Below are 27,007 nucleotides of genomic sequence, written 5' to 3' on the forward strand. Positions count from 1 at the left end.
TGCCAGGGGCTGGGCTATGACGCTCGCCAGCTCCTTGAGTACCCTGGGGTGCAGGTTGTCAGGGCCAGCTGACTTGAAGGTATCCAGCTTGTACTGTTTGCCATTATTAACATCCTAAGTAGGAGTAAAGTGTTGTTAGATCAGAATGAGGTAGTGTTTTCACTCACTTTGTAGTCACTTACTTCCATGTAAAGCCCAAATTAGTAGATTCAAGTCTATTGAGTATAAGGAGGCCATTTAAAAAAAAGGGAAGTTTCAGAGCTAGTTGTGTGACTGGGAAGAACACACTTTTCATCTAAATTGCTTTTTAAAAAAAAAAAAAAAAAAAAAAAAAAAAAAAAAAAAAAAAGCTCCTGCAACCAACTCTAATCTTTATGGTCTTTCAATAACTTTTAGATGAAATTTGCTCAGTTATTAGATTTTATGAGCCCTGAAAACCCACAGCAGGATATGAAAGTCAAGCAGTGCTCTTTTCTGGTCTCTGCAGTAACTGCATACATACCTTACATGTACTTTTATTATACCTCCGTATACATCAGGTGGATCAGATTTTCTAATAATTATGTACAAGCTAGAAATATAACAGCATGAGATGCAAATCACAGATTGAATTAGCAGTATTGCCAGCTAGGAACAAAACAGTTTTGCTTACAAAAATAAGAATATTTGACCTAGCCAGAAAGGCAAACATGGAACCTCTACAATATCACTTTTACTTTTTAAAGAGTAAGTGCACTCCAAACTGAGTAAAGCAAGAAATTCAGAGTTCTTTGCCTTAAGCAACTCTCTCCATATTAGCTGAGAGATTGTTACAATCTTTTACCTTATTTCCTACTTAAATAAGAGAACAAGACCTCAACCAGCACCTGTATAGAATTTTAATATCACTACATGGTAGCTTGACTTATTACCCTTCTCCCTCCCCATTAGATTAACAGGGCAATTGGATTATTTCCACTACCATCAGGTATTGCTTAGGGTTGTGACTTGTTCTTCCTTTTGATATGTGCTGTGATGCCAAGATGGAACTAGCTAATTTGTTGGTAAGCACTTTTTCCTACCTGTGAAAAGGGATTGCTTGATCTCTTTACAGAACTATTACCACTCAATTTTTCCTTCCCCTCTGGGGACATTTGGGTACACCCCTGTTGACATACGTGCATATCTAGTGCTGGTTGATAATGCTGGACCTGGCACAACAAAAAAAAAAGAAGTTTCATCATATTACTTTACTAAATGCATCTACATTGGGAAAGACTTTTCCTGGAGATGAAGAAAGTCAGTCTTAGGGTCCACCAATTCCTTACTAACTCTTATTGAGATTGTAAAATTAGGACCAGTGGTGCCGATAGGTTTTACCGCTAGAGCAGAAGTTCTCAACCTTTTTATATGGAAGGTTACCCTGAATTTTAACTTTATTTTCTTCTTCATTTGGCATCACACCAGTTGAGAATTAATGTTGTTCAGCCTCAGATTACTTTAGTGCTTAACTGGGGTGTTGCTGCCACCATACTCGGGTGGAACCACCCTGTGAACCTCATTCACCCACTCCGGCTACAGCCCTTCTTGGCTTGGCCCCACCATGCTCCTGTGGAAGCAGAGGTGAACAGGGTAGTTTTACCTGCCCCCTGTGCCTGTTTCCAGGAAGAGCTTGGGGAGGTTGGACCAGGGAGGGAGAAAAAGAAAATAACAAAACACAAAACAAAAACTACACATATACCAAAAGGTACAAATTGCATCAGAGCTTAAATGTTTTGGAACTTCATTTATCTGGACCAAATAAGCATAGGTCAAGGGGGCAAAGGGTAGCATAATCTTCCTTCAAAAAGAGTACATTATCTTTATAGTACCATAGTTAGTAGGGTCAGAAGGGACCTAAGCAAATCATCAAGTCCGACACCCTGCAGGAAAGAGTACTGGGGTCAAACGACTCCAGCAAGGTGTTCCTCTAGCCTCCTCTTAAAGACCCCCAGGGTAGGACCCAGCACCACTTCTCTAGGAAGTTGGTTCCAGATCCTAGCTGCCCTGACCGTGAAGTAACACCTCCTGATATCTAGCCTAAATCTACCCTCTGCCAGCTTTTGACCATTATTCCTAGTCACTCCTGATAGATCTCTGAATGTAGGACGTTACCCTGGCAAGAGAATGTAAGATAATGTTGCAGACCTCTTCAGCAAGCCGCAGCATCTGCTTGGTTGGCGAAACAAATATACTGCACAACAGATCTGTTTAGATTTTTCTTACAAATTGCAAGTACATTAGGATGTGAAGATACCATTCACTGTAACACAGAAATGCAACACCTAGGACTTTTACCCTATATTGACAGCTCCTAAAGCTTCTGAAGTCAGACTTCCCATCACTCAGGAAAAAGTAACAATTGATTTTTCTGATAGAAGCATTATCCTGGGAATCAGAAAATTAATTTCTATTCCCAACTTTACTAGAAGTGCCACACATGAACTTGGCCAAGTATTTGACGATCTGCCTATTTTTCTATTCTACATAGGGAAGTAGGGTCGAGCCTTCTCTGACACTTATTTTAGTAACTCATTTAGTAAAGTACTTCATAGAAAAACTTTTAAATCCCTTTAAAGGAACAAGCTTTCCTGAATCCAGTTTCTTGAACAGGATCCCAAAACTCTGAAACACTGGCAGAATGAATGGTTTTTAGTAGATCTGCCCCAATTCAGAAGTCTCAGAATTTTAACATAGAGATAAATTGTTAAGAAGACTACATTAATCAAATGAAAAGCATCAGTTATCCATCAAAAACGGCAACATTTGAGTAGTCAGATTCACTACTCGGGGCTTTGATTATTAAAATCTATAATACGAATTGTTACCTTGTCCTCCCCAGCTCATTTGCTGCCCCATGCATCAATCACACTTTGTCAGACGCATACAGTGAACCTTCTGGTGTAGTGAATGCCCTACTTGTATGAAAAACATACATGTACTTCAACTAGAATACTGCAGTATCTATTTGAATAGTAAATCTTCAATCTGAAGCAAGTAAAATGACACCATGGAAGCGAACTGCAAGAACACACACAACGCATGAAACCTAGAAAGCATAAAAGTTGCAGATTTATTATGCATTAGTTAGCTTATTAACTTAAAAACCAAACCATAGTACAAAAGGTCTGTTATCTCTGCTCAAGGCGGAACAAGTTTCAAAATATATATTTTTTTAAAATTTGTTCGGTCAATACACAATCCTTTATAAAAGCTGTATATCTGTCAGTACCCTCATTACATTTATAAATACAAGATTTACACAGCACCCCATCTGGAAAAAAATTAAAACTCCTTACAAATATCTACATATATTTCATACATATAAAACATTCATAGGAGTACTTTGTTAAAGTTGGTTTTGTTTAATGGACCATTTACACTGCAGCAAAATACATATAAATCTGTATAACTTTTCATAAAATGTCTCTAAAAATTAGCACAATGCTTTGTAGACACTGAACTTTTTAAAGCATCTTTTTAGAAAGGAATTTAATATGCATATTTCCATGAGATTCAGCAGGTGAGACAGACTGATATGAAGGCTAAATATGATCAATTATAAATGCACACTAAGTAGCAGTTAAGGCAGGGGTGAAATTAATGGGAAGAATTTTCATACGGCATATAGTGACAAAATGCAATAAATACACACAAGTCTTGATGTAAACTACCTTGGCATCCAATTAACCTGACTCTCCACACTAGAAATGTTCACATTTGTTCATGTTACACAGCATGTCATTACAATCCCATTTTCTACAAGAGTGTTACCACCTCATCAGTGCTCCTGGGTGCCAAGATTTTTTTTTAGCCACTTCAGGTCAGACACCTCTGGAATGTGGGTTTAAGACTTGTATGTGACCTTCATTCACAGGCAAGGTTCTCAATGTATGATCATTTAACTATAAAAAAATCTTAGTTCTATCAATGCCCTATGGCATATTAGGTTCTATGTTAGTAAGGGATATTGTAGATTACAGGCTCAGGAGTTTTAATATGACATTTATCCATCAGTAGCGTTTCAGATACTAGAACTGTATAAATTAGTCCCCTCCCATACCCATGAGGGGAAAAGGGGCCATGCATACAAAGACAAGACCTAAGAAATGCAAAACTTAAATCTTTAAATATATGTTGGCAAGAACTGCATTCTGCCTCAGACCTGCTTATTTTGCATATGATTTTGGGAACAAAATGTCCAATTTATTTTTAAGTTTGGTCTCTCGGGAAGGTCTGTGTATTTAAGATTTTTCGCTCCAAAACCAGGGCTTCAGATGGCATTTGTGGTTGACTATCAGGAACATGATTAAAAGTCTCAAACTTTACCCTGCTCTAATACCAAACACTTAGTGGGATTTTTGTTTTGTATAACCACAGGCCCATCCAGAATTCACCATCCACACACAACAGATGCGTTGCTCTCAGCTAATCTCCTTTAAGTGGCCAGAAGCTTCTTGCACCCTGCCCACTTTTGGATTTCAGCTCACGTGGAATTTATTCTTGTAGCTGCTGTTTTGTTTTTTTTTTAAACCTTTAAAGTTAGCCCTATACACTGCTATCTTGAAGCAGTGGTTCTATGTCTTCTTCGCTGCCGCGATCTGGGTTGTTGCTTTGGGTACTGCTGATGCTGTTGCTGTGCTTCCTTGTACTGCTGGCTTTACTGTGCTCAGGAATGAATAAGGCAACCAGAAAAGCCAGAAGGACTGCACATGCTCCAAAGAGGAAGGGTGGACCAGGTATGATTGCTCTCTGAAAAGAAATGAACCAATTAGTAAGTACGAAAATTTGTTATTAAAAACTGTGCTACAAGTCAGGAAGCCGTAAGAAAAAGGTTATTATTAAAAGGGTTTTTTTTTTTTTTTTTTTTTTTTTTTTTACACAAAGTGTGACATGCTGAGTTGGTATGTGCACCACAATAATGCATGCAAACAGGAACTACTCCTTTGAATAATTCCACAATGATAGGTATAGGGATCTTAAGTCTATAGGAATTCTTGTAAAGTTGGTTTCTATCCAAATAGTGACTAGCATATGAAACGGACGCCGATTTAGTAGTCAAATATGCCTATATAGCGAAAAGTCAGAAAAATTCAGGGGCTAATATTTCTAAACCATCAGAAACTGGTCCGTGACTCTCACAGATATAAAGTGAAGCTAGTCAGTTTAAACTTCCTAGGCACATTTAGTAAAATGCAAGCAAGGCCATAGAACTGGCACATGTTACTTTTAAAGAATGGAGTTTTACCAGTACAGGAAATCTAGTATCAGTAATGGTACTTCGAGACTGAAGCCAGTTTTCAGATTTTTAAACTCCAAAACTTTTCATTTTCTAAAGTTGCTAAACAAGCGTACCCAACAATAAAAACAAAACAACACAAAACACAGATGCAAATTTCCTCATCTACATTCAAAGGTATTGACTACTATCAGGGTAGATAAAAACAAACAGACAGACAAAAAACTGCCAATAATTTTTTTAAAGTACTAGTTTTTTTAAAGATTTAAATCAGATTTTTAATTTTTTTAATTCAAATTTAAATTAAGGTTTCATTTTTAAACAGATTGAAATTTGATTTTAATACAACATAGGTGAAGGCAACAGTGCTAGACTTCTTTGCCCTGCAAGCCAGATGGGCCATGCCCAGCCTCTGGCTCCACAGCAGGTACCATCATGTGATCCTTTGATCAGGACTAGCCTCTGAGTCCAACTGGATCGTATTAGATTTTATTCTCCCCAAGATCTGATTTATTTAGCTTTCAGCAGAAATTATATTTTCATTTGGATTGGATCATTTAAAAAGCTGAGAAATCACTTGAGATTTGAAAAAGCCAGACAGCTTTTCTCTTCCAGGTTATGAATAAAGACAGGGAAGAAAATAAAGGAGGATGAAATTTATGATTTTTAAAAACTTCAAAAGGAAAGGCAGTAAAATTTTTCAACTACCTAGGTAAAAATAATGATTGTCATTTTAAAAGAGAATTAGGCAAGTAGTCATTTAACCTTAAATGTCTTTTACTGAGACATTTTAGAAAATTCTCCCCAGGATGACCTGAAATAATTAGTTTAACTCACAGTTCATACTTCTAATGCTAGAACAGTTGATGCTAGTATTTAATAAATTAGTTAGTTGTAAATGTGCACCATGTTTTGATAAAAAAAGTAGTATCCAAATCAAAACATTAAGGTTTTTGTGCGTTTAATTAAATTCAAGTTGACATTATAATGCAGCTTGATACAAACATGAGCAAAAGGTTAATCATTTAGTGAATACAAAAATATATATTTCACCATTTTATAGCATACTAAACATAGTATTACTAATAACAAAAGTGTGTTAACTTATATATTTTTAAAATGTATATGTCTACTTTGTGTACTTGGGAAACATATGTACCAAATCTACTGTAAAAACTGCATTTAGTTGTAAAATCAGTAAGTTTTATTGTTATATCAATCAATCACCTTTCTTTTAAAAAATTCAAAATAATAAAATTGATTAAAAAAAAAGAAACACCAATGATTTAAAGCCACCTGGATTACTGTTACAATTTTTGGACACTTTCATTGTTGCTGTTTTACTGGAAGGAGTTGAAATATAAAAAACAGACTACCCAAAAGTGCTCTGAGCAATGAAAATAATGCTTGAACAATACTTTGATTACATTCCCAGTGATAACTTAAAGATGAAAAAGATTAGCTGAAAATGCTACCTTTCTTCTTAAAGCTCTCAAGTTTGTAATGACTTATATACAGGTTAACTAAAACAAGATTTAAACATATTTGACCTTTATTATTCATGTACAGGATGCCAGAAAAATATCCTTCTGGAAATGGAAGGATAAGTACCCTTCCTATTTATTTATTTATTTATGAACAAGAGATGTATTGGGACTTTTCTATGACTGGAACAGTGTCACATTGGAATGTCCCTTAGATTGCAGTTCTCAAACTTCCAGGAGAAAGGGGACAGAGTCAATACATATTCTTTAGGTCCTTTCCAAAAAACTTGCCTAAGTCTTCCAAACAAAAGGAAAATGAATGTTTTAAATGTATGTCAAGACAAAATACATTTTAAAGTGTGAGGTAGTTTTTACAAGCCGTAAAAGGGAATTCACTTGGTTCTTTTTCATTTACTATTGATTGCAAAAGACACAAGCAGGCTACTTTAGATTTAAATAGTCTTTAAATATTCATATTTAGAAATGTTTAATAAATCAGTCATTTAGAAGATGTCTAAGCCTACTGTTGACGAAACGCAAGGGAAACCATTTTTTCTATTTATAAATTCCTTCTTACAGAAGCACCAACACATCATCATGTGCATTTCAGAGGAATTAAATATAATTAGGAGATGGTTAAAAGCTGTATGGCATTAGTTTTCACCCTAGAGGTCTATTAAGCCACTATTAGGTCTTCTGTATACACAGGTCAGACCAGTTTAACTAACATTATTTTTAAAACAGTTCAGTTTGAGGACACAGTTTTACTACAAATTGTACACTCTACAGACACGAGGAGCTGCAACAGTTTAATTAAAATGTTTTAACTGTATCAATGCAACCTATATGAAAATCAATTAGGTCTACAACTAGAAAGTGATAACCAACCTAAAAATGTCAAGTGGCTAAAAGTTATTTATAATTGTACACAGAATTCAAGATTACTGGGATAGTGGGTATGGATTTTCAGTTAATCTACTTGTCAACTATTTTACAGGATTTTGAGGAAAGAGCACATTATTTAATTAGAGATTCTAAATATAATATGTTAACAGAAAAAAAAATGTTCTCATTTAAAATCAGAATACTATTTAAAGGGTAATTAATCAACATGAGACAATTACATCAAGTTGAAAGAGTCGTGTTGAGAATTATTACACAAAACAATCAAATACTGCAGGTGGCTGGTGTTTCTGCCATACATTTTTAGAATCATATTTATGTAGAACAGAGGTTGCCAACCCATGACCTATGAAGCCACTGGATCCGACCTCTGGACATGCTGCTGTGACTACTCACTCAATGCTGTTAAATGACGAAATGCTGGCAGAGGACGGGTCCTAGTGCCTGCCATCACAAAAGGAGGTCACATTCTTGTCTACAGCTGAAAAAGGTGACCTACTACTGATACAGAAAACCTTTTATGTATAAATGTAGTGCCCTTTACTGAATTTGTCTCAGTTGTGATCCCTGACTTAAGTGTTTTAGAAGCATTTTTAAATGGCTTTTTTTTCCCCCCCTCTTCTTTTTTTAAAAGAGAGAGAAATTCTTTCAGGTTGTTAGACTGCTAAGCAGAATGAAGATCAAATTCACATCCGAAACTAAACAGGAAAATATGGGAAGAAAACATGGTCCGAATAGTTAACTTTTCTTCCATACAACTTCGTTAGGCATCTTGTAACTATGAAAACAGAGAGAAGACTGCAGAATGGAGGTCTGAATCTAGCCCAGCATGACTAGCCCCTTTATAGTCTAAACAACTACTCACGTGTTCCAAGTTATCCATGTGCCTAACTACTTTTCTGTACTGGATCCTACGTATAGTCTCTAAATATGAGGAAAAACAGTGTGAACCCCGCCCCCTTATTTTTTTTATTTTTTTTTTACCATGCAGTGCAATCCAAGGGGTGTGAGAGAGAGACCACTGTTGCTCCAGCTTTGGTCTGGGGCACCTATGACATGGTGGCTCTGGCTCCAGTTTCAAAGCTAGAAACAGAGCTGCCACACAGGGCAACTGACGGCAGAGGAGAGAGGAGGGGCAGGCATCAGGCCACTTGACCCCCCTCCCCCCATTTTAAATTTGAAGTTCTTTTGCATTCAGGTAAATATGGCAAGTAGGCCTTTTAGAAATACTGGCCATCTAGGAAGCCTGGAAAGAGATGGAAGTGAGGATATGTCTGAATAGGTCAAGGCAGACAGGCTAAAGAGTCCATGTAAAAGAAGACTCAACAAGAGTCCACACAGATGAAAAATGTTAATCAGGACTCTGATGGTTATAAAGCAATTAAAAAAAAAGGCTGAGAACCAGTCAGGGCAAGTGTCAAGAATATGACCTTAAAACTTGATGCGACAAACAAAAGGGAAGTCAGTGAAAGGAATCTCAAGGGGAAAAAAATTTAAAAAGATGAATATTGAGAATTTCTATTTCATTCAGAATGAGTTACGAAGGAAGGGAAAAAAGAACAAGACCAAGATAAGTCTGCAATGGATATTTTTCTAACATCCCATCAATATAAGTAGCAGTTGTATACAGTAGTTATTCTTATAAATCACTGTCAACATTAGATACTAAAAACTTACTTGAATAAGTAGATCTAAAACATCATATTTAAGAAGCTGGTTGTAGCTTAAAGTCAGTGTTTGCAGTCCTTATCGCTAATATATCAGACACAGCTGAAAAATCATAGCTGCATATAAAAGAGTTTTTTGTCATAAGTGTGCATGTGTGCACATGTGTTTCTTTGCAGGAGTTTATTTGTGCAAGCAAGATCAGTCAGGGAACTCTTTAAAAAAAAAAAAAAAAAAAAAGCCCCCAGGAGACTTGACTAAATCTTTTCAAGCAAAACAGCAAGCAGCAACACAGGATAAACACAACAGTGCAAGCTGTTGGCAGGAGTATCTCTCCACATTATAGATATACCCATCCATGCACCCAGACTCGCTATGCCCCACTTTTAGGGCGTAACACCTACACTGTAAGAGCTGAAATCAAAATTCTTGCTTTGAATCTAGTCTCTCTTGTGACTTCTTAACTTAATTAAAAACAAACCCCAAATTTAGTAACAAACTATTCCAGAAACTCAATATCAAGATTTTATTCATCCAAGTTTTATATTTTTGACAGAAGATGAAAATATACCTCATCACTAGGATCCTCCATGGTATTTTTCTTCTCAGAACTCTGGACAGGTACCAATCCACTGAGCTCCACGTGGAAGAGAAAGAAAATAAAACCATAGAGCGCTGGCCCCAGGCCATTACACAGGCCCCTAATTCCAGTTATTATTCCTTGGACAACACCTGTGTAAGGATAAAGTAACAGGGTGGAGGAGGGGGTTAAAAAAAATTTGAAAAAACCCCAACCAAACAAAAAGACCTTTTCATCAAACATTTTTACTTTTAATAAGGTATTATAACTTGAAGAGTTCTCTTACTGGATTTTCATGAAAAAGACTATAAAATGCTAGCTTTACATCCACATGATAGGGTACTCAGAAAAGCCATTGAGGAGGATTAGTTGGATTTCAGATTCTCTAGGTGAGCACACAGCATTGTCAATATATTAGTGAGCTACCAGCAGACAGTCTTATTTAAATTTTTAATTCAGAGATGACTAAATTAGAATCTTACTATTCCCCTGGAATGGGCGTGCTCAAATGCCACTTTAGTTAACTGTCCCCTACCCAAACTTACACTGAATAAAAAAGATCAAGATGACGTGCAGATATTTCCTTATTCAAAAGAACATGCAGTGTTACATACGAAACGGATCATTTTTTATGTGCAATTTTTTTTACCTTACATCTGAACTATGGATTATCAACAGTGAGCAAGAAAAGAAAATCAAGGCTTGAGATTAATTTCAATAAATCTTAACTGCTGCTCCCAGTAAGAGGTAGAACATTATAATGCCAATTGCTAAATTTATAAAGGTTTATCCACATATGCAAGTTTATTTCCAATTTTAGCAATGAAGAAAAATTAACATTTAGATATTCTCACTACAGTAAGTGGCTCATTAAACGCTGATAGTACATGATAAAAATATACAATCTGCCTTAAAGATCTTGAAAACTAAAGAAAAAAAAAGTCAGCAAAGCAAGCGCCATTCAAGTCTCATGGCAACTATACTTACTGAGCCAGGTAGTATGAGCATGTGAAAACCATAAATCCTTGCATAAAAGGAAAATAAGGTAATATTTTTGGGTTTAACAGGTGAAAGACACAACCTTGTTTGGTTTGTGCAACTGTTGTTTTCTCTCCACTAGGTGGCAGAACTTCCACTCTACAAGTCTGAATCCCTTTCTGTATACTATTAGCTACTTGAAAACTGAACAATGCATAGATGTCTTTCCTTTAAACTTGTAGGAGTACTCTTCCCCACTACATTTACCCTGCTCCTCACCCCCTCCCCTGCCCTTTTTCAAATGCTTTTATTTTGATTTGAAAAAACTATTCATTTTATTATCCAAGCAGACAACTGGAAACCCATTCTTCCCACCTCCTCCACCCCCAAAGAAGCTTGCTTTACATTTGAAATCAAATTGTTACTGAATGTTAGCTTAGAAAAAAAATAAGACATACAATGGCACCTTTCATACCGCTGCATCTCAACAAGAAACTGCCTCTTAGGACTGCTTTCTGTTTTGTCTTTCTAGTTCCATAAATTTCAGTAGGTCAGGGTATTATGTTTTGTGTTGTGTCAGAGTTGACTGCATCTGTGCTAAAAGGTTAGACAATGGATTTGTTGAAGATGGTTTGCATAGGGATCATCCTGCCTCAGGCCAGGGGGAAAATGGGCAGGAGGTTGTCTAGATCAGAGGTTCCCAAACTTTTTTTCCCCAAGTTTACCAGCTGCCCGTGTACCCCTGCCAGCATATGGTTTATATGTTAATCCCTTAAATGCCAATTATTATTATAATGAAATTAAATCCACTGTTATACAATTTTTCATGTCCCCCCCCCCGCCCCAATGTCTTGCATACCCCCAGGCATACACATACCACAAGTTGGGAAACCTGGTCTAGACAACTGAGGTTCCTTCCTGCCCTTCTCTGATTCTAGATTTTCCACTTCTTTGTTTTAATGTTCTGCTGCAGAACTTATAATAAAGACTATGTGTTCATATCTGCCTTTAAAGCCCTATGCGTAAGTAACAACAATAAATACTGCCACATATGCAATTAAGAGTTTTGCCAAGGTCAACTCTTGTTTTTGGCATTTTAAAAATAACTTCAGGTTTGCTTGGGGATTTTTGTTGTTGTTTTATTTCTCTTCATTTCTCTTTGGCTTCCCATATGAAAGAAAGCTCACATGGGTACAAACCCACAAGTCCTTTCTTCATCATACTTTTTGCTGCTTCTGAGAAAGACAGCTACATTTTACTAATTTATTTTACAACACATGAATTGTTAAAACAGAGAAATAGTTATGCCAGTACCTCACCATACCAGAGAGGAAAATGATTTCTTGGGTATCTATAGAGCCAGCATTATGGGTGCCATGGTCAGAGGGGCACCAAACACTCTCACACTGCTCACAACAGTTCTCTCCCCCTGCCCCTTCCCAGTCAATCCCCACCTCAGGCAGGAGGAGCAGTACCCAGCCGAGCCCACCCCTGCCTCCAGCTGCCCCAGGAAGACCCGGGCTGGGCAACAGAGGCAGTAGCAGCAGTGCCTGCCTAGTGCACCATGCCACACCGCCTCTCCACTGGACTGTGCCCTGCACCCCTGCCTTCCTGATTCTGCCTGCAGCAGTGCTGCTGACTGAGGCAAGCGGAGGAGAAGGAGGAAGTGGGGCACCAAAATACAAGTTTACCCAGGGTGACATTTTCACTAAAGGCCAGCTTTGGGTAACTAAAGTAACTAGATAGTTAACACAGCGACTCAGCTGCTATGAAAGTAAGTTAGTATTGTGACGCTAAACTTCCCACAGCTACAGACCAATGGTCATAAAAAGGAGGAGGAAAAAGCATTAAAGATTAGCAACGTTTTCCATTCTTTTTTTATTACCTTTGAAAGGCAACTATGTAGACTGGTGACTGCATGACCATAGCTACACTTTTTATAACGCAAGATAATTATGATTCAAATGAATGTACCTCTCCTCACAAATATTCATAGTGACAAACCTTTAAAGCTACTGTCAAGGAACTTGATTACCTGTCATCTTATCTGAAAAATACAGTTTAGTTGATATTCTGGTTTCAAGAGAAATGAATTGAAAAAACATTTCTGGGAGGACAAAAATGTTAAATTATTGAACTCACCTTGCTGATCTGACTCTGCATTTCGTGAAACCAGAGCACTAACTGCTGGGAATGTAATACTTGACATAGCTGCCACTGCTCCTGCTGCCCACATCATCCTGTTGATTAAATACATTAATATGCTTATAGTTTCATAGTAGTCTGAAGTCAGAAGGGACCTGAACAGATCATCTAGTCTAACCCCCCACCACTGGCCAGAGCACATGCTGGGAATCACATGACCCCAGACAGGTGTTCATCCAACCTCTGTTTGAATTTACCCAAGGTAGGATCGAGGACCACTTCCCTAGGAAGTTGGTTCCAGATCCTAGCCACCCTAACAGTGAAATAGGGACTCCTAATCCAGCAGCTTCTGGCCACTGTTCCTCATCACCCCCTGTTCCGCTGGGGGGAAACGGGGCCCTTCCTATTTGCTGCTGATCTCCCTTAATGAGTTCATAGGCAGTCACCAAATCCCCCCCTCAGCCTCCTCTTGCTGAGGCTGAACAGGTTCGGGTCCCTCAGCCTCTCCTCATAGGGTCTGCCCTGTTGCCCTCCAACCGAGCTGGTGGCCCTCTGAACCCTCTCAAGGCAGGCCACATCCTTCTTAAAGTGCGGTGCCCAGAACTGGACACAGTACTCCACCTGTGGCCTGACCAATGTCTCGTAGAGGGGGGAGTATCACCTCTGGCCCAGCTTGAGATGCATCTTTGGATGCACAAGGTGTGGTTGGCTTTGCTGGCTACAGTCTGGCATTGGCGGCTCATGTTCATCTTGTAGTCAATAATGACTCCGAGATCCCTTTCCGCCTCTGTGCTCACAACGGGGAAGCTCCCCAGCTTGTATGTATGCTGTGGATTCCTTCTCCCCAGGTGCACCACCCTGCATTTATCTACATCGAACCCCATCCTGTTACCATCCGCCCACTTCTGTAGTCTGTCTAAATCTAACTGTAGCCTCTCTCTCTCTTCGGGAGTGCCTACCTCTCTCTCCCTGCTTAAAGTACAGAGGAAGAACATTTCTCTCTGAAAATTCACTCACACAAATGAGAACCCAACCATTCACCACAGCAAAACACTTCAGGCTTTTAAGTTTTGGTATATGTTTACGTACAGTTTAACTAGTTAACTACGTATTCTCTAGCAGTGTTACAGAATAGCATGCAACAGCCTCTGCCTGTTTCTATTTATTTTTCCCGATTTCACTTATCCCAGTTAACTAACCAGAGGAAAGGCATACATGAGTTCAACAAAGCATGATGCAGACTACTACTTGGTTTGTAAGAAGTCATGCCAAGGAGTAGCTTCAGAGAATTTACTTTCGGGATGGGTGTGCATGACTGGCTATGCTAGAATTTAATTGCATCCCAGTTTAATAGCCTCAGGGTTAATTGAAAAATAAAAAACACAATGTATGAGATTGTCCTATATATAGGAGAAGTTATTGGAAGAAGATATGCATTCTGAGAATTGCTTTTGAGTATATTAATATAGAAAGATGAGAACAGATCAACTCTGTTTTCAGAATTTGCTCTATTTTCCCACAGAGACCTTTATATATACTTTCATCTAGTGCCACTGATGAAGTTACCCTCAAGCTCATCTGAAATACTAGAGTTCTGACAAGTTAGCAGTCATTCATCACTATAGAAAAGGTACCATACTCCAGGGGAAGTAGTTATTATCTTAGTTCTCTGCATTACTTGCTTCCCACTTTCACAGGGCTGCAGGAGTGCAGTTGATGCAGAAACCCAAAACATCTTAATTGACCACAGCAGGAATATTGCAAGTATTAGAAATGGTACATTGAGAGTGCCTGAAGCTGTTAAACTAAGTCAAGTAAATGGTAAAAATCTGTAACTTGCAAGCTAGTACAGTGGTTTTCAACCTTTTTTGTATTAGGACCCATTTGTAAATGCTGATGGCCAGTCTCGACCCAGTGCTCCTCACTCCTGACCCACTGGGTCCCCATCCCCAGGCCCCAGCCTCCCAGTCTATGGGGAGAGGATGGGTGTGTGGAGTTTAAGGGCCTCAGGGGCCCCAAGCAGCCCTTTGCAGGCTGGAACTCTGCCAGCCTACAAGGAAAAATCCACGGTTTCCCACATTTTTCTCCTTTAAAGGAGAGTCCATTTTTAAAGTTTGTTCATGACTCTTCCATATATTCTTGCATTTGGGTCACAACCCATAGGCTGAGCAAAGCTCTACTAGTAAACAGTTTCCTAGAAGGCCTAAGGTTTAATTACTAACAGTAAACAACCAAGAACACACATATGCATGCTGCAGCATTAGTTATACTACTAATAACTAAATGATGTAACCTTGAATTGTTTATCTATTGCTATATTGTAACTTCATGTTTATGCCAAGTTCTCTTAACCAAACTGTTAGAAATTTCAGATAACTATAAAGGGGAGTAGCTTCAGAAAATCCAGTCAGGAAAGGAAGCCAGGAAACTGATAAGAACACATTCCAGATTTGAATTCCTCCCTTCAGTTTCACAAGGACATAAATTTTGGCTAACTGACACATTGCAAGAACATCAAAGAATTGGTCTATGCTGGTTCCCAGAAGGCCCAAAGAGATCAAGAATTATAATTAGCCAATCAGAAGATGGTTGTTAGAATTAAGTAAATATATACATTGGCTTAGTCAAAATTGAAAAACAGCAAGTCCCAGAAATGACCTGCTGCCAGTATAAATCAATCAATCCCCTCCTGTCCTTCATGCTGGTCCTCCCCCAACAATATTACAAATGAACTGCATTTTAAACAGCAGCCAGATTCACACTTATTCCAATGCTAATTCTGTGCCTGGATTAAACAAGTTGTTCTCAAACTTTTTAGATTCAAGGCATTTCTCAGAAAATACCACTCCTTATATCTTTCTCTTTTTTCTTGAATATGGAAAAATAGATCATTTCTTCTGTTGCAAAAAACCCCAAAAAACTCAGGAAGACCACAACAGGTCAGAATGTACTTTACACTATGGATTCCTAGTTAAAATCTGTTTATCTTCTGAATCATGCGGGTGTTTGAGTACCTAATAGTATTAATATACAGCAGCCTTAAAAGAGACTGCTCAGCACCCCAGGGTGCCATGGTATCCTGGTTGAAAATGACAAATTGATGTTAATCCAGTTCTACAATACTGAAGCTTAGCATGGATAAAAATGATCAAAATGATCAGAGTTCTTGAAAAATCTTTTAGGTCTCATAAAATTTGCATGCAGCTCAGAAATGTGTACTTACCAAGGCTCAGATCCAAAACCATACCAAACCAGTTGGAGTATTTGAAAGCCGAGACCAAGGAGGACTGTATTCTTGTTCCCTATTGATCTCATCAGGATACCGAGAAATGCAGTCTGTAAAAAATACAAACAAATCTCAAGTATGATTTGTTAAAAGCAATATCCAGTTCCATAGGAGATAATCCAAGCAGCATTCACTACTACTGAAGAAATGCCATCAAACTGTCACTATATTTTTATATTTTGTCTAAACATAGACCTTCAATTTGATCCCAACCTGATTTACAGGTACTGCTAAAATTAAAAAGCTCTTGAGTCATGCTTAGTAGGCACTTCAGTGTACACCTCCCCCACCTCTTTAATAAAAAAAAAAAAAACTGTATTAAAAAGTTGAAATAAGTATTAAATAGAAGAGTCAACTTTTCAGGAAACGGGTTTTCCACTTCACTTTTTCCATAGTGAATAGGAGGTCAGTTTTAGCATAATGAGTTGGTTAACCATCCCAGGAAATCTGGACACAGACAGTGCTCAAAGCCATCTAAAAACTACAAATATTGGCTATAAAAGAAAAACAACTTGCTTTGCTCAATGCTATTTTGTTCAGTACAGAGCACAATCACCCAAACTTACATTTAAAACTCAGAGCACTTGACTTGCCTCTTCAAGTTTACTTTCATCAAATCTCTTTATACATTTCCCCCTCATTTCTTCCCCTCCTTCATTTATTTTCTCATTACTGCCTTTTGTTTATCATTCTTTCAACTGAGGATGTTACTGAGCACACTCTCACTTTTGCTAAAAGTGAAAGGAATACTAAGGAAAGTAAGACATTCCCAACCTAGAGGAAAAGCAGGAGTGACAACTGTGGGGAACAGCACAAGTTCAGCAGTAGTGACAGGAGAGCCCACTGCTTCTGATATCTCCTGTTGAAGAAGCTTGCTCTACAAGGCAGGCATTACTCACTACATAGTACTTGACAGTATAGTCATATGGGAGTTTACTGTTAAACTTAAAACCAATGCAATAGCACCACAGTAAGAGGAAAGTGAATCATGTCTGTAGTTCTCTCATACTACCACACTTAAATCACTATGCATGTCATTCAGCTACTGGTCTTCATCTGCTTCCCTCACTGATAAAGAGACTTAAGTAGCAATATTGGAATCCAATCACATTAAAGTGTGATTAATCCATCTTTGTACACATATAGGATACCAACTTTCAGAGATGGTACTTTCAAGCTTTAGAAGGGTATAAAGGAACTTGCCTACACATAACTGTAAAGTGTCCAAAATGGTTCATTAGTGTTCACTGGATTGGTACACTTGTACTGCTTTAGAAAGACATTTTAAAATTAGATGCACTGCAATGAACTGAACCCATGACACTACACTGGGTATGATCATACCTCTGACAAAAGATTATATGCAAGATGTCTTCCTTTTACATTTTTCTTTTATGCGTTCCAAGATTTACTAGAAATTGCCAGAAGTTTGAGAAGCTACTATAATAAAGCTTACCTGAGCTATTATAGACATAATTCCTAGCACAGCTATGAACGCTGCAATACTAGCAGAGCCAAAACCTATGATCTGAAAAAAGAGTAATAGAAGATTTGTTTTACAAATGACAGCTTCAGTTGTCAGGATAACCGTTAGTTAAAAAGACAGCATTTATAAATGTTGGAATGCAATTACTGCAGCGATCAGAATTATTTACATACACTTGAAGAGCTATACCAGTTGAACAGTTTTCTTATCTACACACCTTATGCCATATAAAATCTACAGAAAACAAAGAAAATAAAATGAAATAACTTTAACTTTTTGTTGTAAATTCAAGAGTACAGGCATCTCTGGAAAAATGAAATCTCAGCAGAGATATATTAGCAGCTCCTCATTTTAGAGATACCACTTGGTGCTCAGGAGATCGTTTCTGAATCAGTTCAGTTCCTGGTTTAATAAAATTACAATACAGCGTGATGGCTTTATACTTTAGGACTTGCTTATAGATTTCTGATTCTACATTTAAAAATAACAGGTCTCAGAATACGCATGGTGAAATGTACTTACAGTTTATTTTTCAGTATCAAAAATTATTTACCTGTCGTAAATACAGAAAGAAGCTAGAATACTGGCCAGCCTCAGGTAAGTAGGAGAGAAACACTGTGATACAAATCAGGAGGACTGTAGAATCTTTCCCAACTTTTTTCAGGGACTATCAAAAATTGAAGAGAAGGGAAAGATAGGTCAAAATGAAAGCTTCTTGTAACAAGGGATAAGGACAGTAATCCCATGAAAGACTTTCCCCATAACTACACCCCAGAATAAAATTTGATTCTATGGGATTGTTAAAAGAACACTGTCCAACTAAATCTCCAATTAAACAATTTCTTTTTGCTTTAAATATCCAAAGAAATCTGAACATTTTTAGTTGTTTTAAACCAGTTACATTTGCTACTTTACAAGTCATTCAAATAAACTGCTTAGTTAGAAACACTTTTCTTTTCATATACCAGTGCAATATTAGAACAGTTTGGGACAAAACCATACAGGGAAGTGATAAATAAAAACAAAATTATTAAAGTTTTTAAATGGTCAAAAGCAAGTGTGGGGTCTTTATCCACCCATGAACTCATACTAAATTTTGGACCCTAAAAAGACATTTATGGCATGATGAATGTGTCAAATAGCAACATGCTACAGACGCATCACACCATAAAATGGACTAATTTGCAAACCAGCCATAAAAGATGTTACGCATTAAATTTGGAACATCTTTCTGGCTGGACTGTATGGCACCTTAATTTAAGGTGTGGCAAATATCCCAAACTCAGGGATGTTCTGGGCAGATGCCAACATGTAGCTGGTTGTGGGCATCAGGCCTGGGACAGCTTCAGCTTTTGAACCAGGTCGGGGCTGCCCAGCCAATACCAACCAGCTGGTCTGAAACCCAGGACGGTATCTCAGTGCAATTCCTGGGGATCAGCCTGAGGGCAGCTCCAGGAACCAGGGCTGTCCAAGGCCCATGTCTTGAAATGGGCTGCCTGTCAGCACTGGAACCAGGGCAGGCCTAGATCTTGAACCAGGCCTGGGGCTGCCCCTGGTAATGATAATAAAAATCAACAACACTGGGCAGTGCTGGGTTCTGGGAAATAGCTACCTCCTGCTTCAATCCTCAGGATTGGGCTGGGGACAGCCCTAGGAACCCTGCTCAGGACCAACAGTCTCACTATTGTTAGGTGAGGAATTTTATGTCCAATCCCAGAAATCAGATTGTTCCCCTCCCACCCCACATAATATGGTACTATATGTATTAATGAATTGACTGTGGAAAACAGATGTCCTTAACGCAGTCTTTCAAGCATATCGTTCATCTCTCAGCATTCACAATATGCAGTTTCTTTAAAGCAATTCCCAGGACAGCAATTTCATTAAAAACAATTTACTCTACTTGTTGGATAAATACCTACATAAAATAAGCTTCCATATGAAATTAAGAAGTATAAAATTAATGTAAACACGTTATATCAATTCATTTTCTGAAGTAAAATACACTGCAGTATAAAGAATTCAACTACCACTTGCTCTTCTTCCATGTTGGTACAAGTGGATCACAGAGGAGAACTGTTTGTCCCCTCTATGCCCAAAATTATATAGGTTTCCAATATACATAATAACTAATGCGCAAAGTGCTCATCCTTTGACTTTTCATTACAATTTGACCTTTGGCAAAAGTGTAGAAGTTAATAATGGTTTCACTGGATTATTTTATTAAACTGACATTAAAACACTTAGTCCTTTCAATGTTAAAAAAAGAAGTCAACATTTTGAAATATTTATACAGATGAATCTTACAGCAAAAGGATCTGCTTGTTCCCATGATATAGGAGCTCCCCATGAAGCAGGTCTCATTTTTTCAGGCAAAGATTCTGGTACAGCTAACAAAATGAAACAGATATCCACAACAGCCACCACTGTGGCCACTAGTACAACCAAATTATCTCCATAGTTGGCAGAAAGATAGGCTCCAATTGCAGGACTAGTTACCAAACTTGCTGCAAAGGTGGCAGATACCTATGTATAAAAACAAATTTAAGTCAAGCTAGTTATTCCATCAAAGCCAACAGTTACTTTTTAATAAGGCTACTACTTTATTAAGCTACTCTGTCATATTTTTTCAAAACACCAATATTTAAAAAAAAGTCAAAGTTAGAGTTAAAAAAAGCAAAAAAATTGCATATTTCTCACTTTTTTTTAGCAGAAGTGTAATGTTCCTTTCTAGTTCCGGTTAAAAAAAAAAAACCACCACAAAAAACAAAACAAGCAACTGCCCCCCCCACAAAAGAAAAACCCCACCAAAAAAACCTCCCACCCCCACACACACCTGCCCTAACCAAAAAAAGTCAGTTGGATGAAATTGACAATTTTCAATCAGCCCCGGTTAATATACTTTATCTAAACTTGAACACCCCACAGTGAGATAAATGGATGAGAAGACCAATTATCTAGCTTTTTGTTTAGAGTTAAAATACATAACTTTATTGCAACAGTGCTATAACAGCAGCACTAAGCACTACAAAAAATCCAGAAGTTCTACAGCAGCTACAAGATAGATCAACAATTTAATAAAAAAGGAAAAATACAGTCAGAATTCTTAAGCTAATGTAGCATCTGGAGCATAACACAGATCTGTGGAACTGTATACCTAAATTGAAGAACTATGTCTCGGAAGAAGTTACTGGAGTGGGGAAGAAGAGCTGAAGTTTTGACAAGATAATGCATAAACAATAATGCATAGTATTTACTTTTAGAATTATAACCATATGAGTTAGAAATGTAGTTTTATATCAAACGAAGGCTCACGGGGGACTTGGTGGTGGCCTATAAATGTATTAGGGGGTGTGCACCAGGAATTGGGAGAATGTCCGTTCAACCAGGGCACCCCAAGAGAAGACAAGGTCTGACGGTCAAATATTCCGGAAAGATCATTTTAGACTGGACATAAGGAAAAACTTCTTTACCGTTTGAGTTCCCAGAGTCTGGAACAGACTTCCCCAGAGGTGGTACAACCACCTACTCTGGACATCTTTAAGGCACATTTGGATGCTTACGTTGCTGGGATCATTTGACCGCAGCAGACTCCCTGCCCAAGGCTGGACTCAACGATCTTCCGAGGTCCCTTCCAGCCCTGTTGTCTATGAAATCTATATAAAGGTTCTGTAATATAATCAGGTGCCTGATAATCATGAAAACTAACCATAGTTAAATACAATAAACTGATACAAAAGAGCACAGTTTTAACAGGAGCAATTTAAATTTTTAAATCACCACTGCAGATTATTCCTTTGTGACAATTTAGATTTAGGGTTTCCAACCTTTAAGATAATAGGAAGGCAAACAATTCTTTTGCTGGTACCCATCACCTACATCTGTGTTATTACTGAGCATGCATGCGTCTTTCCCTGTGTAATTCAAGAATAAAATTAGACAAAAATCTAGCACCTTTTTAATCAATTAATTACTCCCTGTATTTAAAGTTCACTAGTGATGACAGCAGAAGTACACTCTTTCAGTGCCAAAAAGACACTTCATTTTTATTAAGACATCCAATTTATAACAGATCCTTTAATAGGTCAGGATTGAAGGCGTTGGACTAACTGCCCTTAAAGCAGATACTAGAGGAGAAATGAGGGGCAAATTTAATTAATCATACCCCAGCTTACTAACAGCAGAATGTCCTATTTTACCATGTCTCCTACATTTTTCATACTTTGCCAATAAAATACTAAAAAGATCTTGTGAGAGGCAAGGATCTTCGTCACTGGTATCTTTTACTGGACCAACTCCACAGTTGGGATAAAAGTAGACAAACTTTCAAATGTAAGGATCAGGAATGTATCAAAAGCTTGTCTAATCTTATCCCAACTACACAGCTAGTCTAGGAAGAGAGACCACCCACAAAGATCCATGCCTCTTGCATGACCAAGGCTACATCACTTCAAATATTCTGAAAAGATCTTGCAACATTATTAAGGAAGGATCCGTTTCTCAGATACAATCTCTTCTCTATGCAATGGTTGCCATAGTGACTAGGCACTAATGAAGTAACATGGGACATCGAAGCATAAACTGTACATCTTCGATCCACTGTGAGTTACTGCTGCTGAAGAATTAAACACCTGAAGTTCACTTTCAATATTAAAAATAAGTTACACAGTAACTTTCGTAGATCTGTCCTTTGTCTGGCTATTTAGTTTGTTATGCCCTTAAAAGAAGTACCCTATTAAAAAAGAGAGGAGAGAGGATAAGTGATTTGTTTAAAAGAAATAGAAAAGGAGAAAATTACAAGTTAGCTCACTAGAATAGGGCAGTGAAACCATGGCATTCTGTTAGATCACTGGTAGATGTTAAAAGCTCCCATGTTCAGTTGGAGAAGCAGCATTTCAAAGTATAATTTTTATGTAGCTGATCAAACAACAGCAACAGTTTATCACTGCCTGAAGACAAAGTGGAAGAGTTCCAGAATAGCCTCTTCTAATGTACTCTTTCTTCAAAAATCCATTCAAGCAGTCTTTGTAGCTCTCTCAGAAAGTCAAATTTAGATTACTTAGGACCAATGTCACAGCAAGTTCCATAATGCTAGAATCTTCACAACAAAGGGCAGCCTGCCAACAAACCCATCTCATCAGAAGGGAAATCCATCCTGATCACCTCTGCAATCTGCAGCTCCAGCACTGTGTCATGGCATTATACTTTTGGCCTATATTCTTGTTAGTCACATAAGTAAGTAGTTTCACTTCAAAAGAAACTGTATCATATCACCTCTATTTTATTTTCAAACAGGGCTCCCACAGTGGCTCATGCAGTAGAGCTGTGCGAAGCTTTGGCTGCTGATTTGGTTTGGCAGAGATTTGGCCCAATTTGGTGGCTGAATCTCCAAATCTGAAGACCTCTAAATCGATTCGGACATAGACACAGCTTTAAATGCTTTCTCTCCATACCTCAAGGTACCAGGCAGCTCATGAACACTGAGATGGTGGGGTGGATGCAACATCCCACAGGAGTGTGGGGGGGGGTCCCAGTGCACTTGGTGGTGGACCCAGAAGTGGACAAGCACTTCTGGCCCACTTCTGGGTCCACCACCAAATGCGCAGGGGACCGTTCCCCGACACTCCAGCTCAGTGACTGGTTTCCCAATCGCTGAGCCAGAAGGGCATGGGGGGGGGGGGGTCCCCTCGCACGCTCAGTGGTGGACCTGGAAGTGGACTTGTAATACTTCAATATGTATATGGAGGAGGAGCTAGTAAAGTGGTCACTTAGGTTAATTTAAGGACTCTTACCTAGTAAGGACTTTTACTGTTGTTATACTTTCTATTTATTTATTTTTTGCAAATAGCTAGAAAAGTTCAGGGTTAGAGGTTATTCTTCACAAAAAGCCAACACCAACTTTGAAAGCTAGCATTCATTCCTTTCATTCAGATGTTTTAATTTTATTAACTGAAACTAATTGGTTCAAGTAATGATTAACATTTGACATGTTTGCCCAAGCCTGCATGGCACAGAGCTGTGTCCATGGCCAGTCTGTACAAGATCTGTGCTTAGGTAACCCAGTGTAGGGTTAACATTAGGACACTGGAGCAAATAGCAAACCACCTATATAATTATTAATTCTCATTTTCTATTTCTTTTGGGCTACCCTAGAGGCTCTGTGGAATTGCTTTTTGCTTGGCATTCCCTAGCCAAAGATGGACTAATCCTGACTTCCTAAGGATGGGATGCATCAACCTGGCAGATCTAGCAAGCAAAAGAGAACTGCTACAACTACATTTCCTGCCTCCCCTAAAACACAGTGGGTGACTGGCAGGAGAAATGTTGAGCAGCAGGGAAGGACGAGCAACATCCGAGTCAAAGATGCTGCCAGGAATGCAGGAAAAGCAATGCTTCTTTCTTCTTTAAAGATTTATATGTAGTATATGTACTTATATAGTACTTGTTGCCATAGCAGTAATGCACCTCACAATCCTTAATACGTAATTTTTCATCTCTCACCAAGATTTTTAGGAGTGTGTACTAGTTATCTCCATTTTAGGACAGAGAATGGAAGTACTGAGGAGGCAAGCAACTGTCCCAACTTCACACCAGGAAGTCTATGGAAGATCATAAAAATGAAAGCTGGTCCCTGAAGCTGAAGTCCAGCACACTAACCTTGGCTTCATCCTGGTCCCTCTGGAGTGACAAATCCAATTACATATACTTCACAACATCTGGACAAGGGAACGTTTCCCATATTGAGAATTTATATGCAATTAAAAATTAAATCCGTTGGGAACCACAATTATGACTAAAAGAAAAAAAAAATTACCTATTACTTACCAATCCATAGGCAGTACTTCTCTCATGTTCTTGTGTTATGTCAGCTACATAGGCAAATATTACAGAGAAGGTAACAGAAAAGATTCCAGAGACTGAAATCATACCAAAGTACCACCTACAAAGTTAAGGCAAAAACAGAAACAATTTAAGATGGAAAGAATGCCCACAATTTACCTTCTACTTCCAAAGGCAGGCTAAAGTCTATTAAAAATTCTAGTCCAGAACTGTGTAACAACTTGGCAGCTGGTTCCCATTGCACTGTAAGTTCAAAGTGAAACCAGCACCAATCAGTGCTCTCAGCCTTAGGAGCACAAAGCCCTTCAATGCTCCAGTGCTCTCCCAAGACTGGGTACAGTGAGCACTAAGCTTGGTGATGCAGAGGAGCCTGGGATCATGCTCCTGGGCTCCCCCCTGTACTAGCACTAGGGCATGATTGAGATCTGATCCCCAATCCCAAAACTGCCTCCTTCCACGTACATGTGCCATAGTAGGAGACATGACTGTTGGGGATGCTAATCAGACCCCACTGCACCTTTAACTGAACATCTGTCAGCGGCAAAAAAAAAAAACCCCACACACAACACCACACAGCATGAATACAGGCTCCACGATGGCTTATATTGAAAGTTCTTAAATATTTTCACTTCCTTAACTGCCACCAACAAAAAGATAAAGGAAATTTTAAATGACAAAAAAACTCCTCTATTGGCAACTACTAAACACTATTTACTATATTCCAGATTTTACACTTTCCTATATAAAATTTAGGCATTCATTCAGCTTTCAAGACATAAACAATGCTGTTTATTAGTGCATTCAAAGGTCTGAAAGACAAACAGTAATTGTATACTATATACTGAAAGCTATATAGTTACGTAATGTACTCTAAGCATTTTAAGCAATTATTGCTGTTTGTGTAAAACGTACCTTTCATGACCTTTTGTACACACCCATACACAAAATTTATTACAAGCCTTGAACAAAGTAATACTAGAATATTTTAAATCACATACGAGAAATTTTCCTCATCTCACGATCTTTGATTTCTAAAAAATATTGCTTCTATGACTGAATTCCTCAGCTGTCTAACTACAACCCCCTGCTGTAGTCTGCACCACTTACCATGGACTTATCCTCATTAATGGTATTGGAACACAAGTGAAGAAAACTGTAAGAAGAAGAAAAGACTTTCTTCCCCACACATCAGATAGAGCACCTATTAATGGAGCACTCAGAAAGGATAAAAATCCCTGTGAAAGAAAGGAAGGTTATTAATGCATTTTGATCTACATTATCAAGTTCTACTGCTAAGCACAATTTAAAATTTGTGCTTTGATTTGCAGAATTAATTATGAATAGTATGAAGCATAGTAAGTTGTACACATCCTCTTCCATTCATTCCACGTACTTTAAGTTTAGCACCACAACAGGAACAAATACCGGGGGGGGGCACGATGCCCCAGGCTCAATGTAGTTGGGGGGGGAGATAAGATGATGAAAGTAGGGGTGCACCAATACACAATTTTTGGGCCGATACTGATGGCTGATTTTTAGCGAGCTACACTAGCTGATACCAATCCAACTCCAATACGTAGAGGGCAGTGGGGGCAGCAGTGTCTGGCTCACAAGTCCGCTGTAGGGGAAGGGGCGAGGGGGGAGGGAAGGGGTCCAGTGGGGCTGATCGAGGTCCCTACAGTGAGGGATGGAATGGGGCAGGAGCAAGGGCAGGGGCAGGGGCAGGGGCTGCACAGCCAGGGAGCAGGACATGGCATGGAGCCATGAGTGGCTTGTCGGGGGGTGAAAAGGAGGGGCAGCTCCTACTGTTGTACACACCCCGGGAGGGCATGGGGTGGGGCTTGTGCTCCTGGATCTGCACACAGGGTGAGGGGGGCTGCCGCTGAGGGCTGAGTAGAGGCAGTGCCAGGCTCTTTTCAGCAGGAGGCTGGGCCAGGCTGTGCTCAGGGCACGGGGCAGTGGCTCTGGGAGGGCTGCAGCCACCCCAAAATTCACCATAGCCCCTCATACCCCCTTCCAGCACTGCCATCCACCCCGAACACAGCCTGGTCCAGCCCCCCGCCAAGAAGAGCCCAGCATCAGCCCACAGAGGCAGCCCACCCTCATTCTGTTCATAGAGACAGACCCTCTTTACGCTGATCTGGGGGCACATGCCTCCCATGCCCTCCAGGGGTGCGTGCAGCGGCAGGACTGCCTCCTCCCCACACTCCTGGACAAGCTATTCTGGCTCTGTCCTGTGCGCTGCCCTACTTGGTCTGTGCCTGCCCCTGCCCCAGTCCCACTCCCTTCCTCATCGCAGGGACCTCAATCAGTCCCCCAACACCACTTCCCCCTGACAGACTTACCTGTTGTGCTGGACAGTCCTCTGCATGCTGCCGGGTTG

The 27,007-nt window shown here is 39.0% G+C and overlaps 1 protein-coding gene across 2 annotated transcripts in view; it reads right to left on the reverse strand.

Moving 5' to 3' along the window:
- Positions 1–3,821: 3,821 nt before the first annotated feature.
- The window catches only part of LOC109323513 (hippocampus abundant transcript-like protein 1), a 57,642-nt gene continuing 34,456 nt past the window's right edge, over positions 3,822–27,007 (reverse strand). For both annotated transcript variants that reach the window (XM_019555137.1, XM_019555138.1), the window contains exons 4-12: positions 25,732–25,859; positions 24,610–24,724; positions 20,092–20,310; positions 18,338–18,451; positions 17,755–17,826; positions 16,236–16,348; positions 13,010–13,107; positions 9,881–10,041; positions 3,822–4,770 (exon numbers count right to left, since the gene is read on the reverse strand). In XM_019555137.1, the coding sequence (XP_019410682.1) occupies positions 4,567–4,770; positions 9,881–10,041; positions 13,010–13,107; positions 16,236–16,348; positions 17,755–17,826; positions 18,338–18,451; positions 20,092–20,310; positions 24,610–24,724; positions 25,732–25,859 (1,224 nt within the window). In that variant the 3' untranslated portion in view covers positions 3,822–4,566. The remainder of the gene's footprint in view (positions 4,771–9,880; positions 10,042–13,009; positions 13,108–16,235; positions 16,349–17,754; positions 17,827–18,337; positions 18,452–20,091; positions 20,311–24,609; positions 24,725–25,731; positions 25,860–27,007) is intronic.

The sequence above is a fragment of the Crocodylus porosus genome, unplaced genomic scaffold (assembly GCF_001723895.1).
Source record: "Crocodylus porosus isolate Cpor-Errol unplaced genomic scaffold, CroPor_comp1, whole genome shotgun sequence".
Classification (NCBI taxonomy): domain Eukaryota; kingdom Metazoa; phylum Chordata; order Crocodylia; family Crocodylidae; genus Crocodylus; species Crocodylus porosus.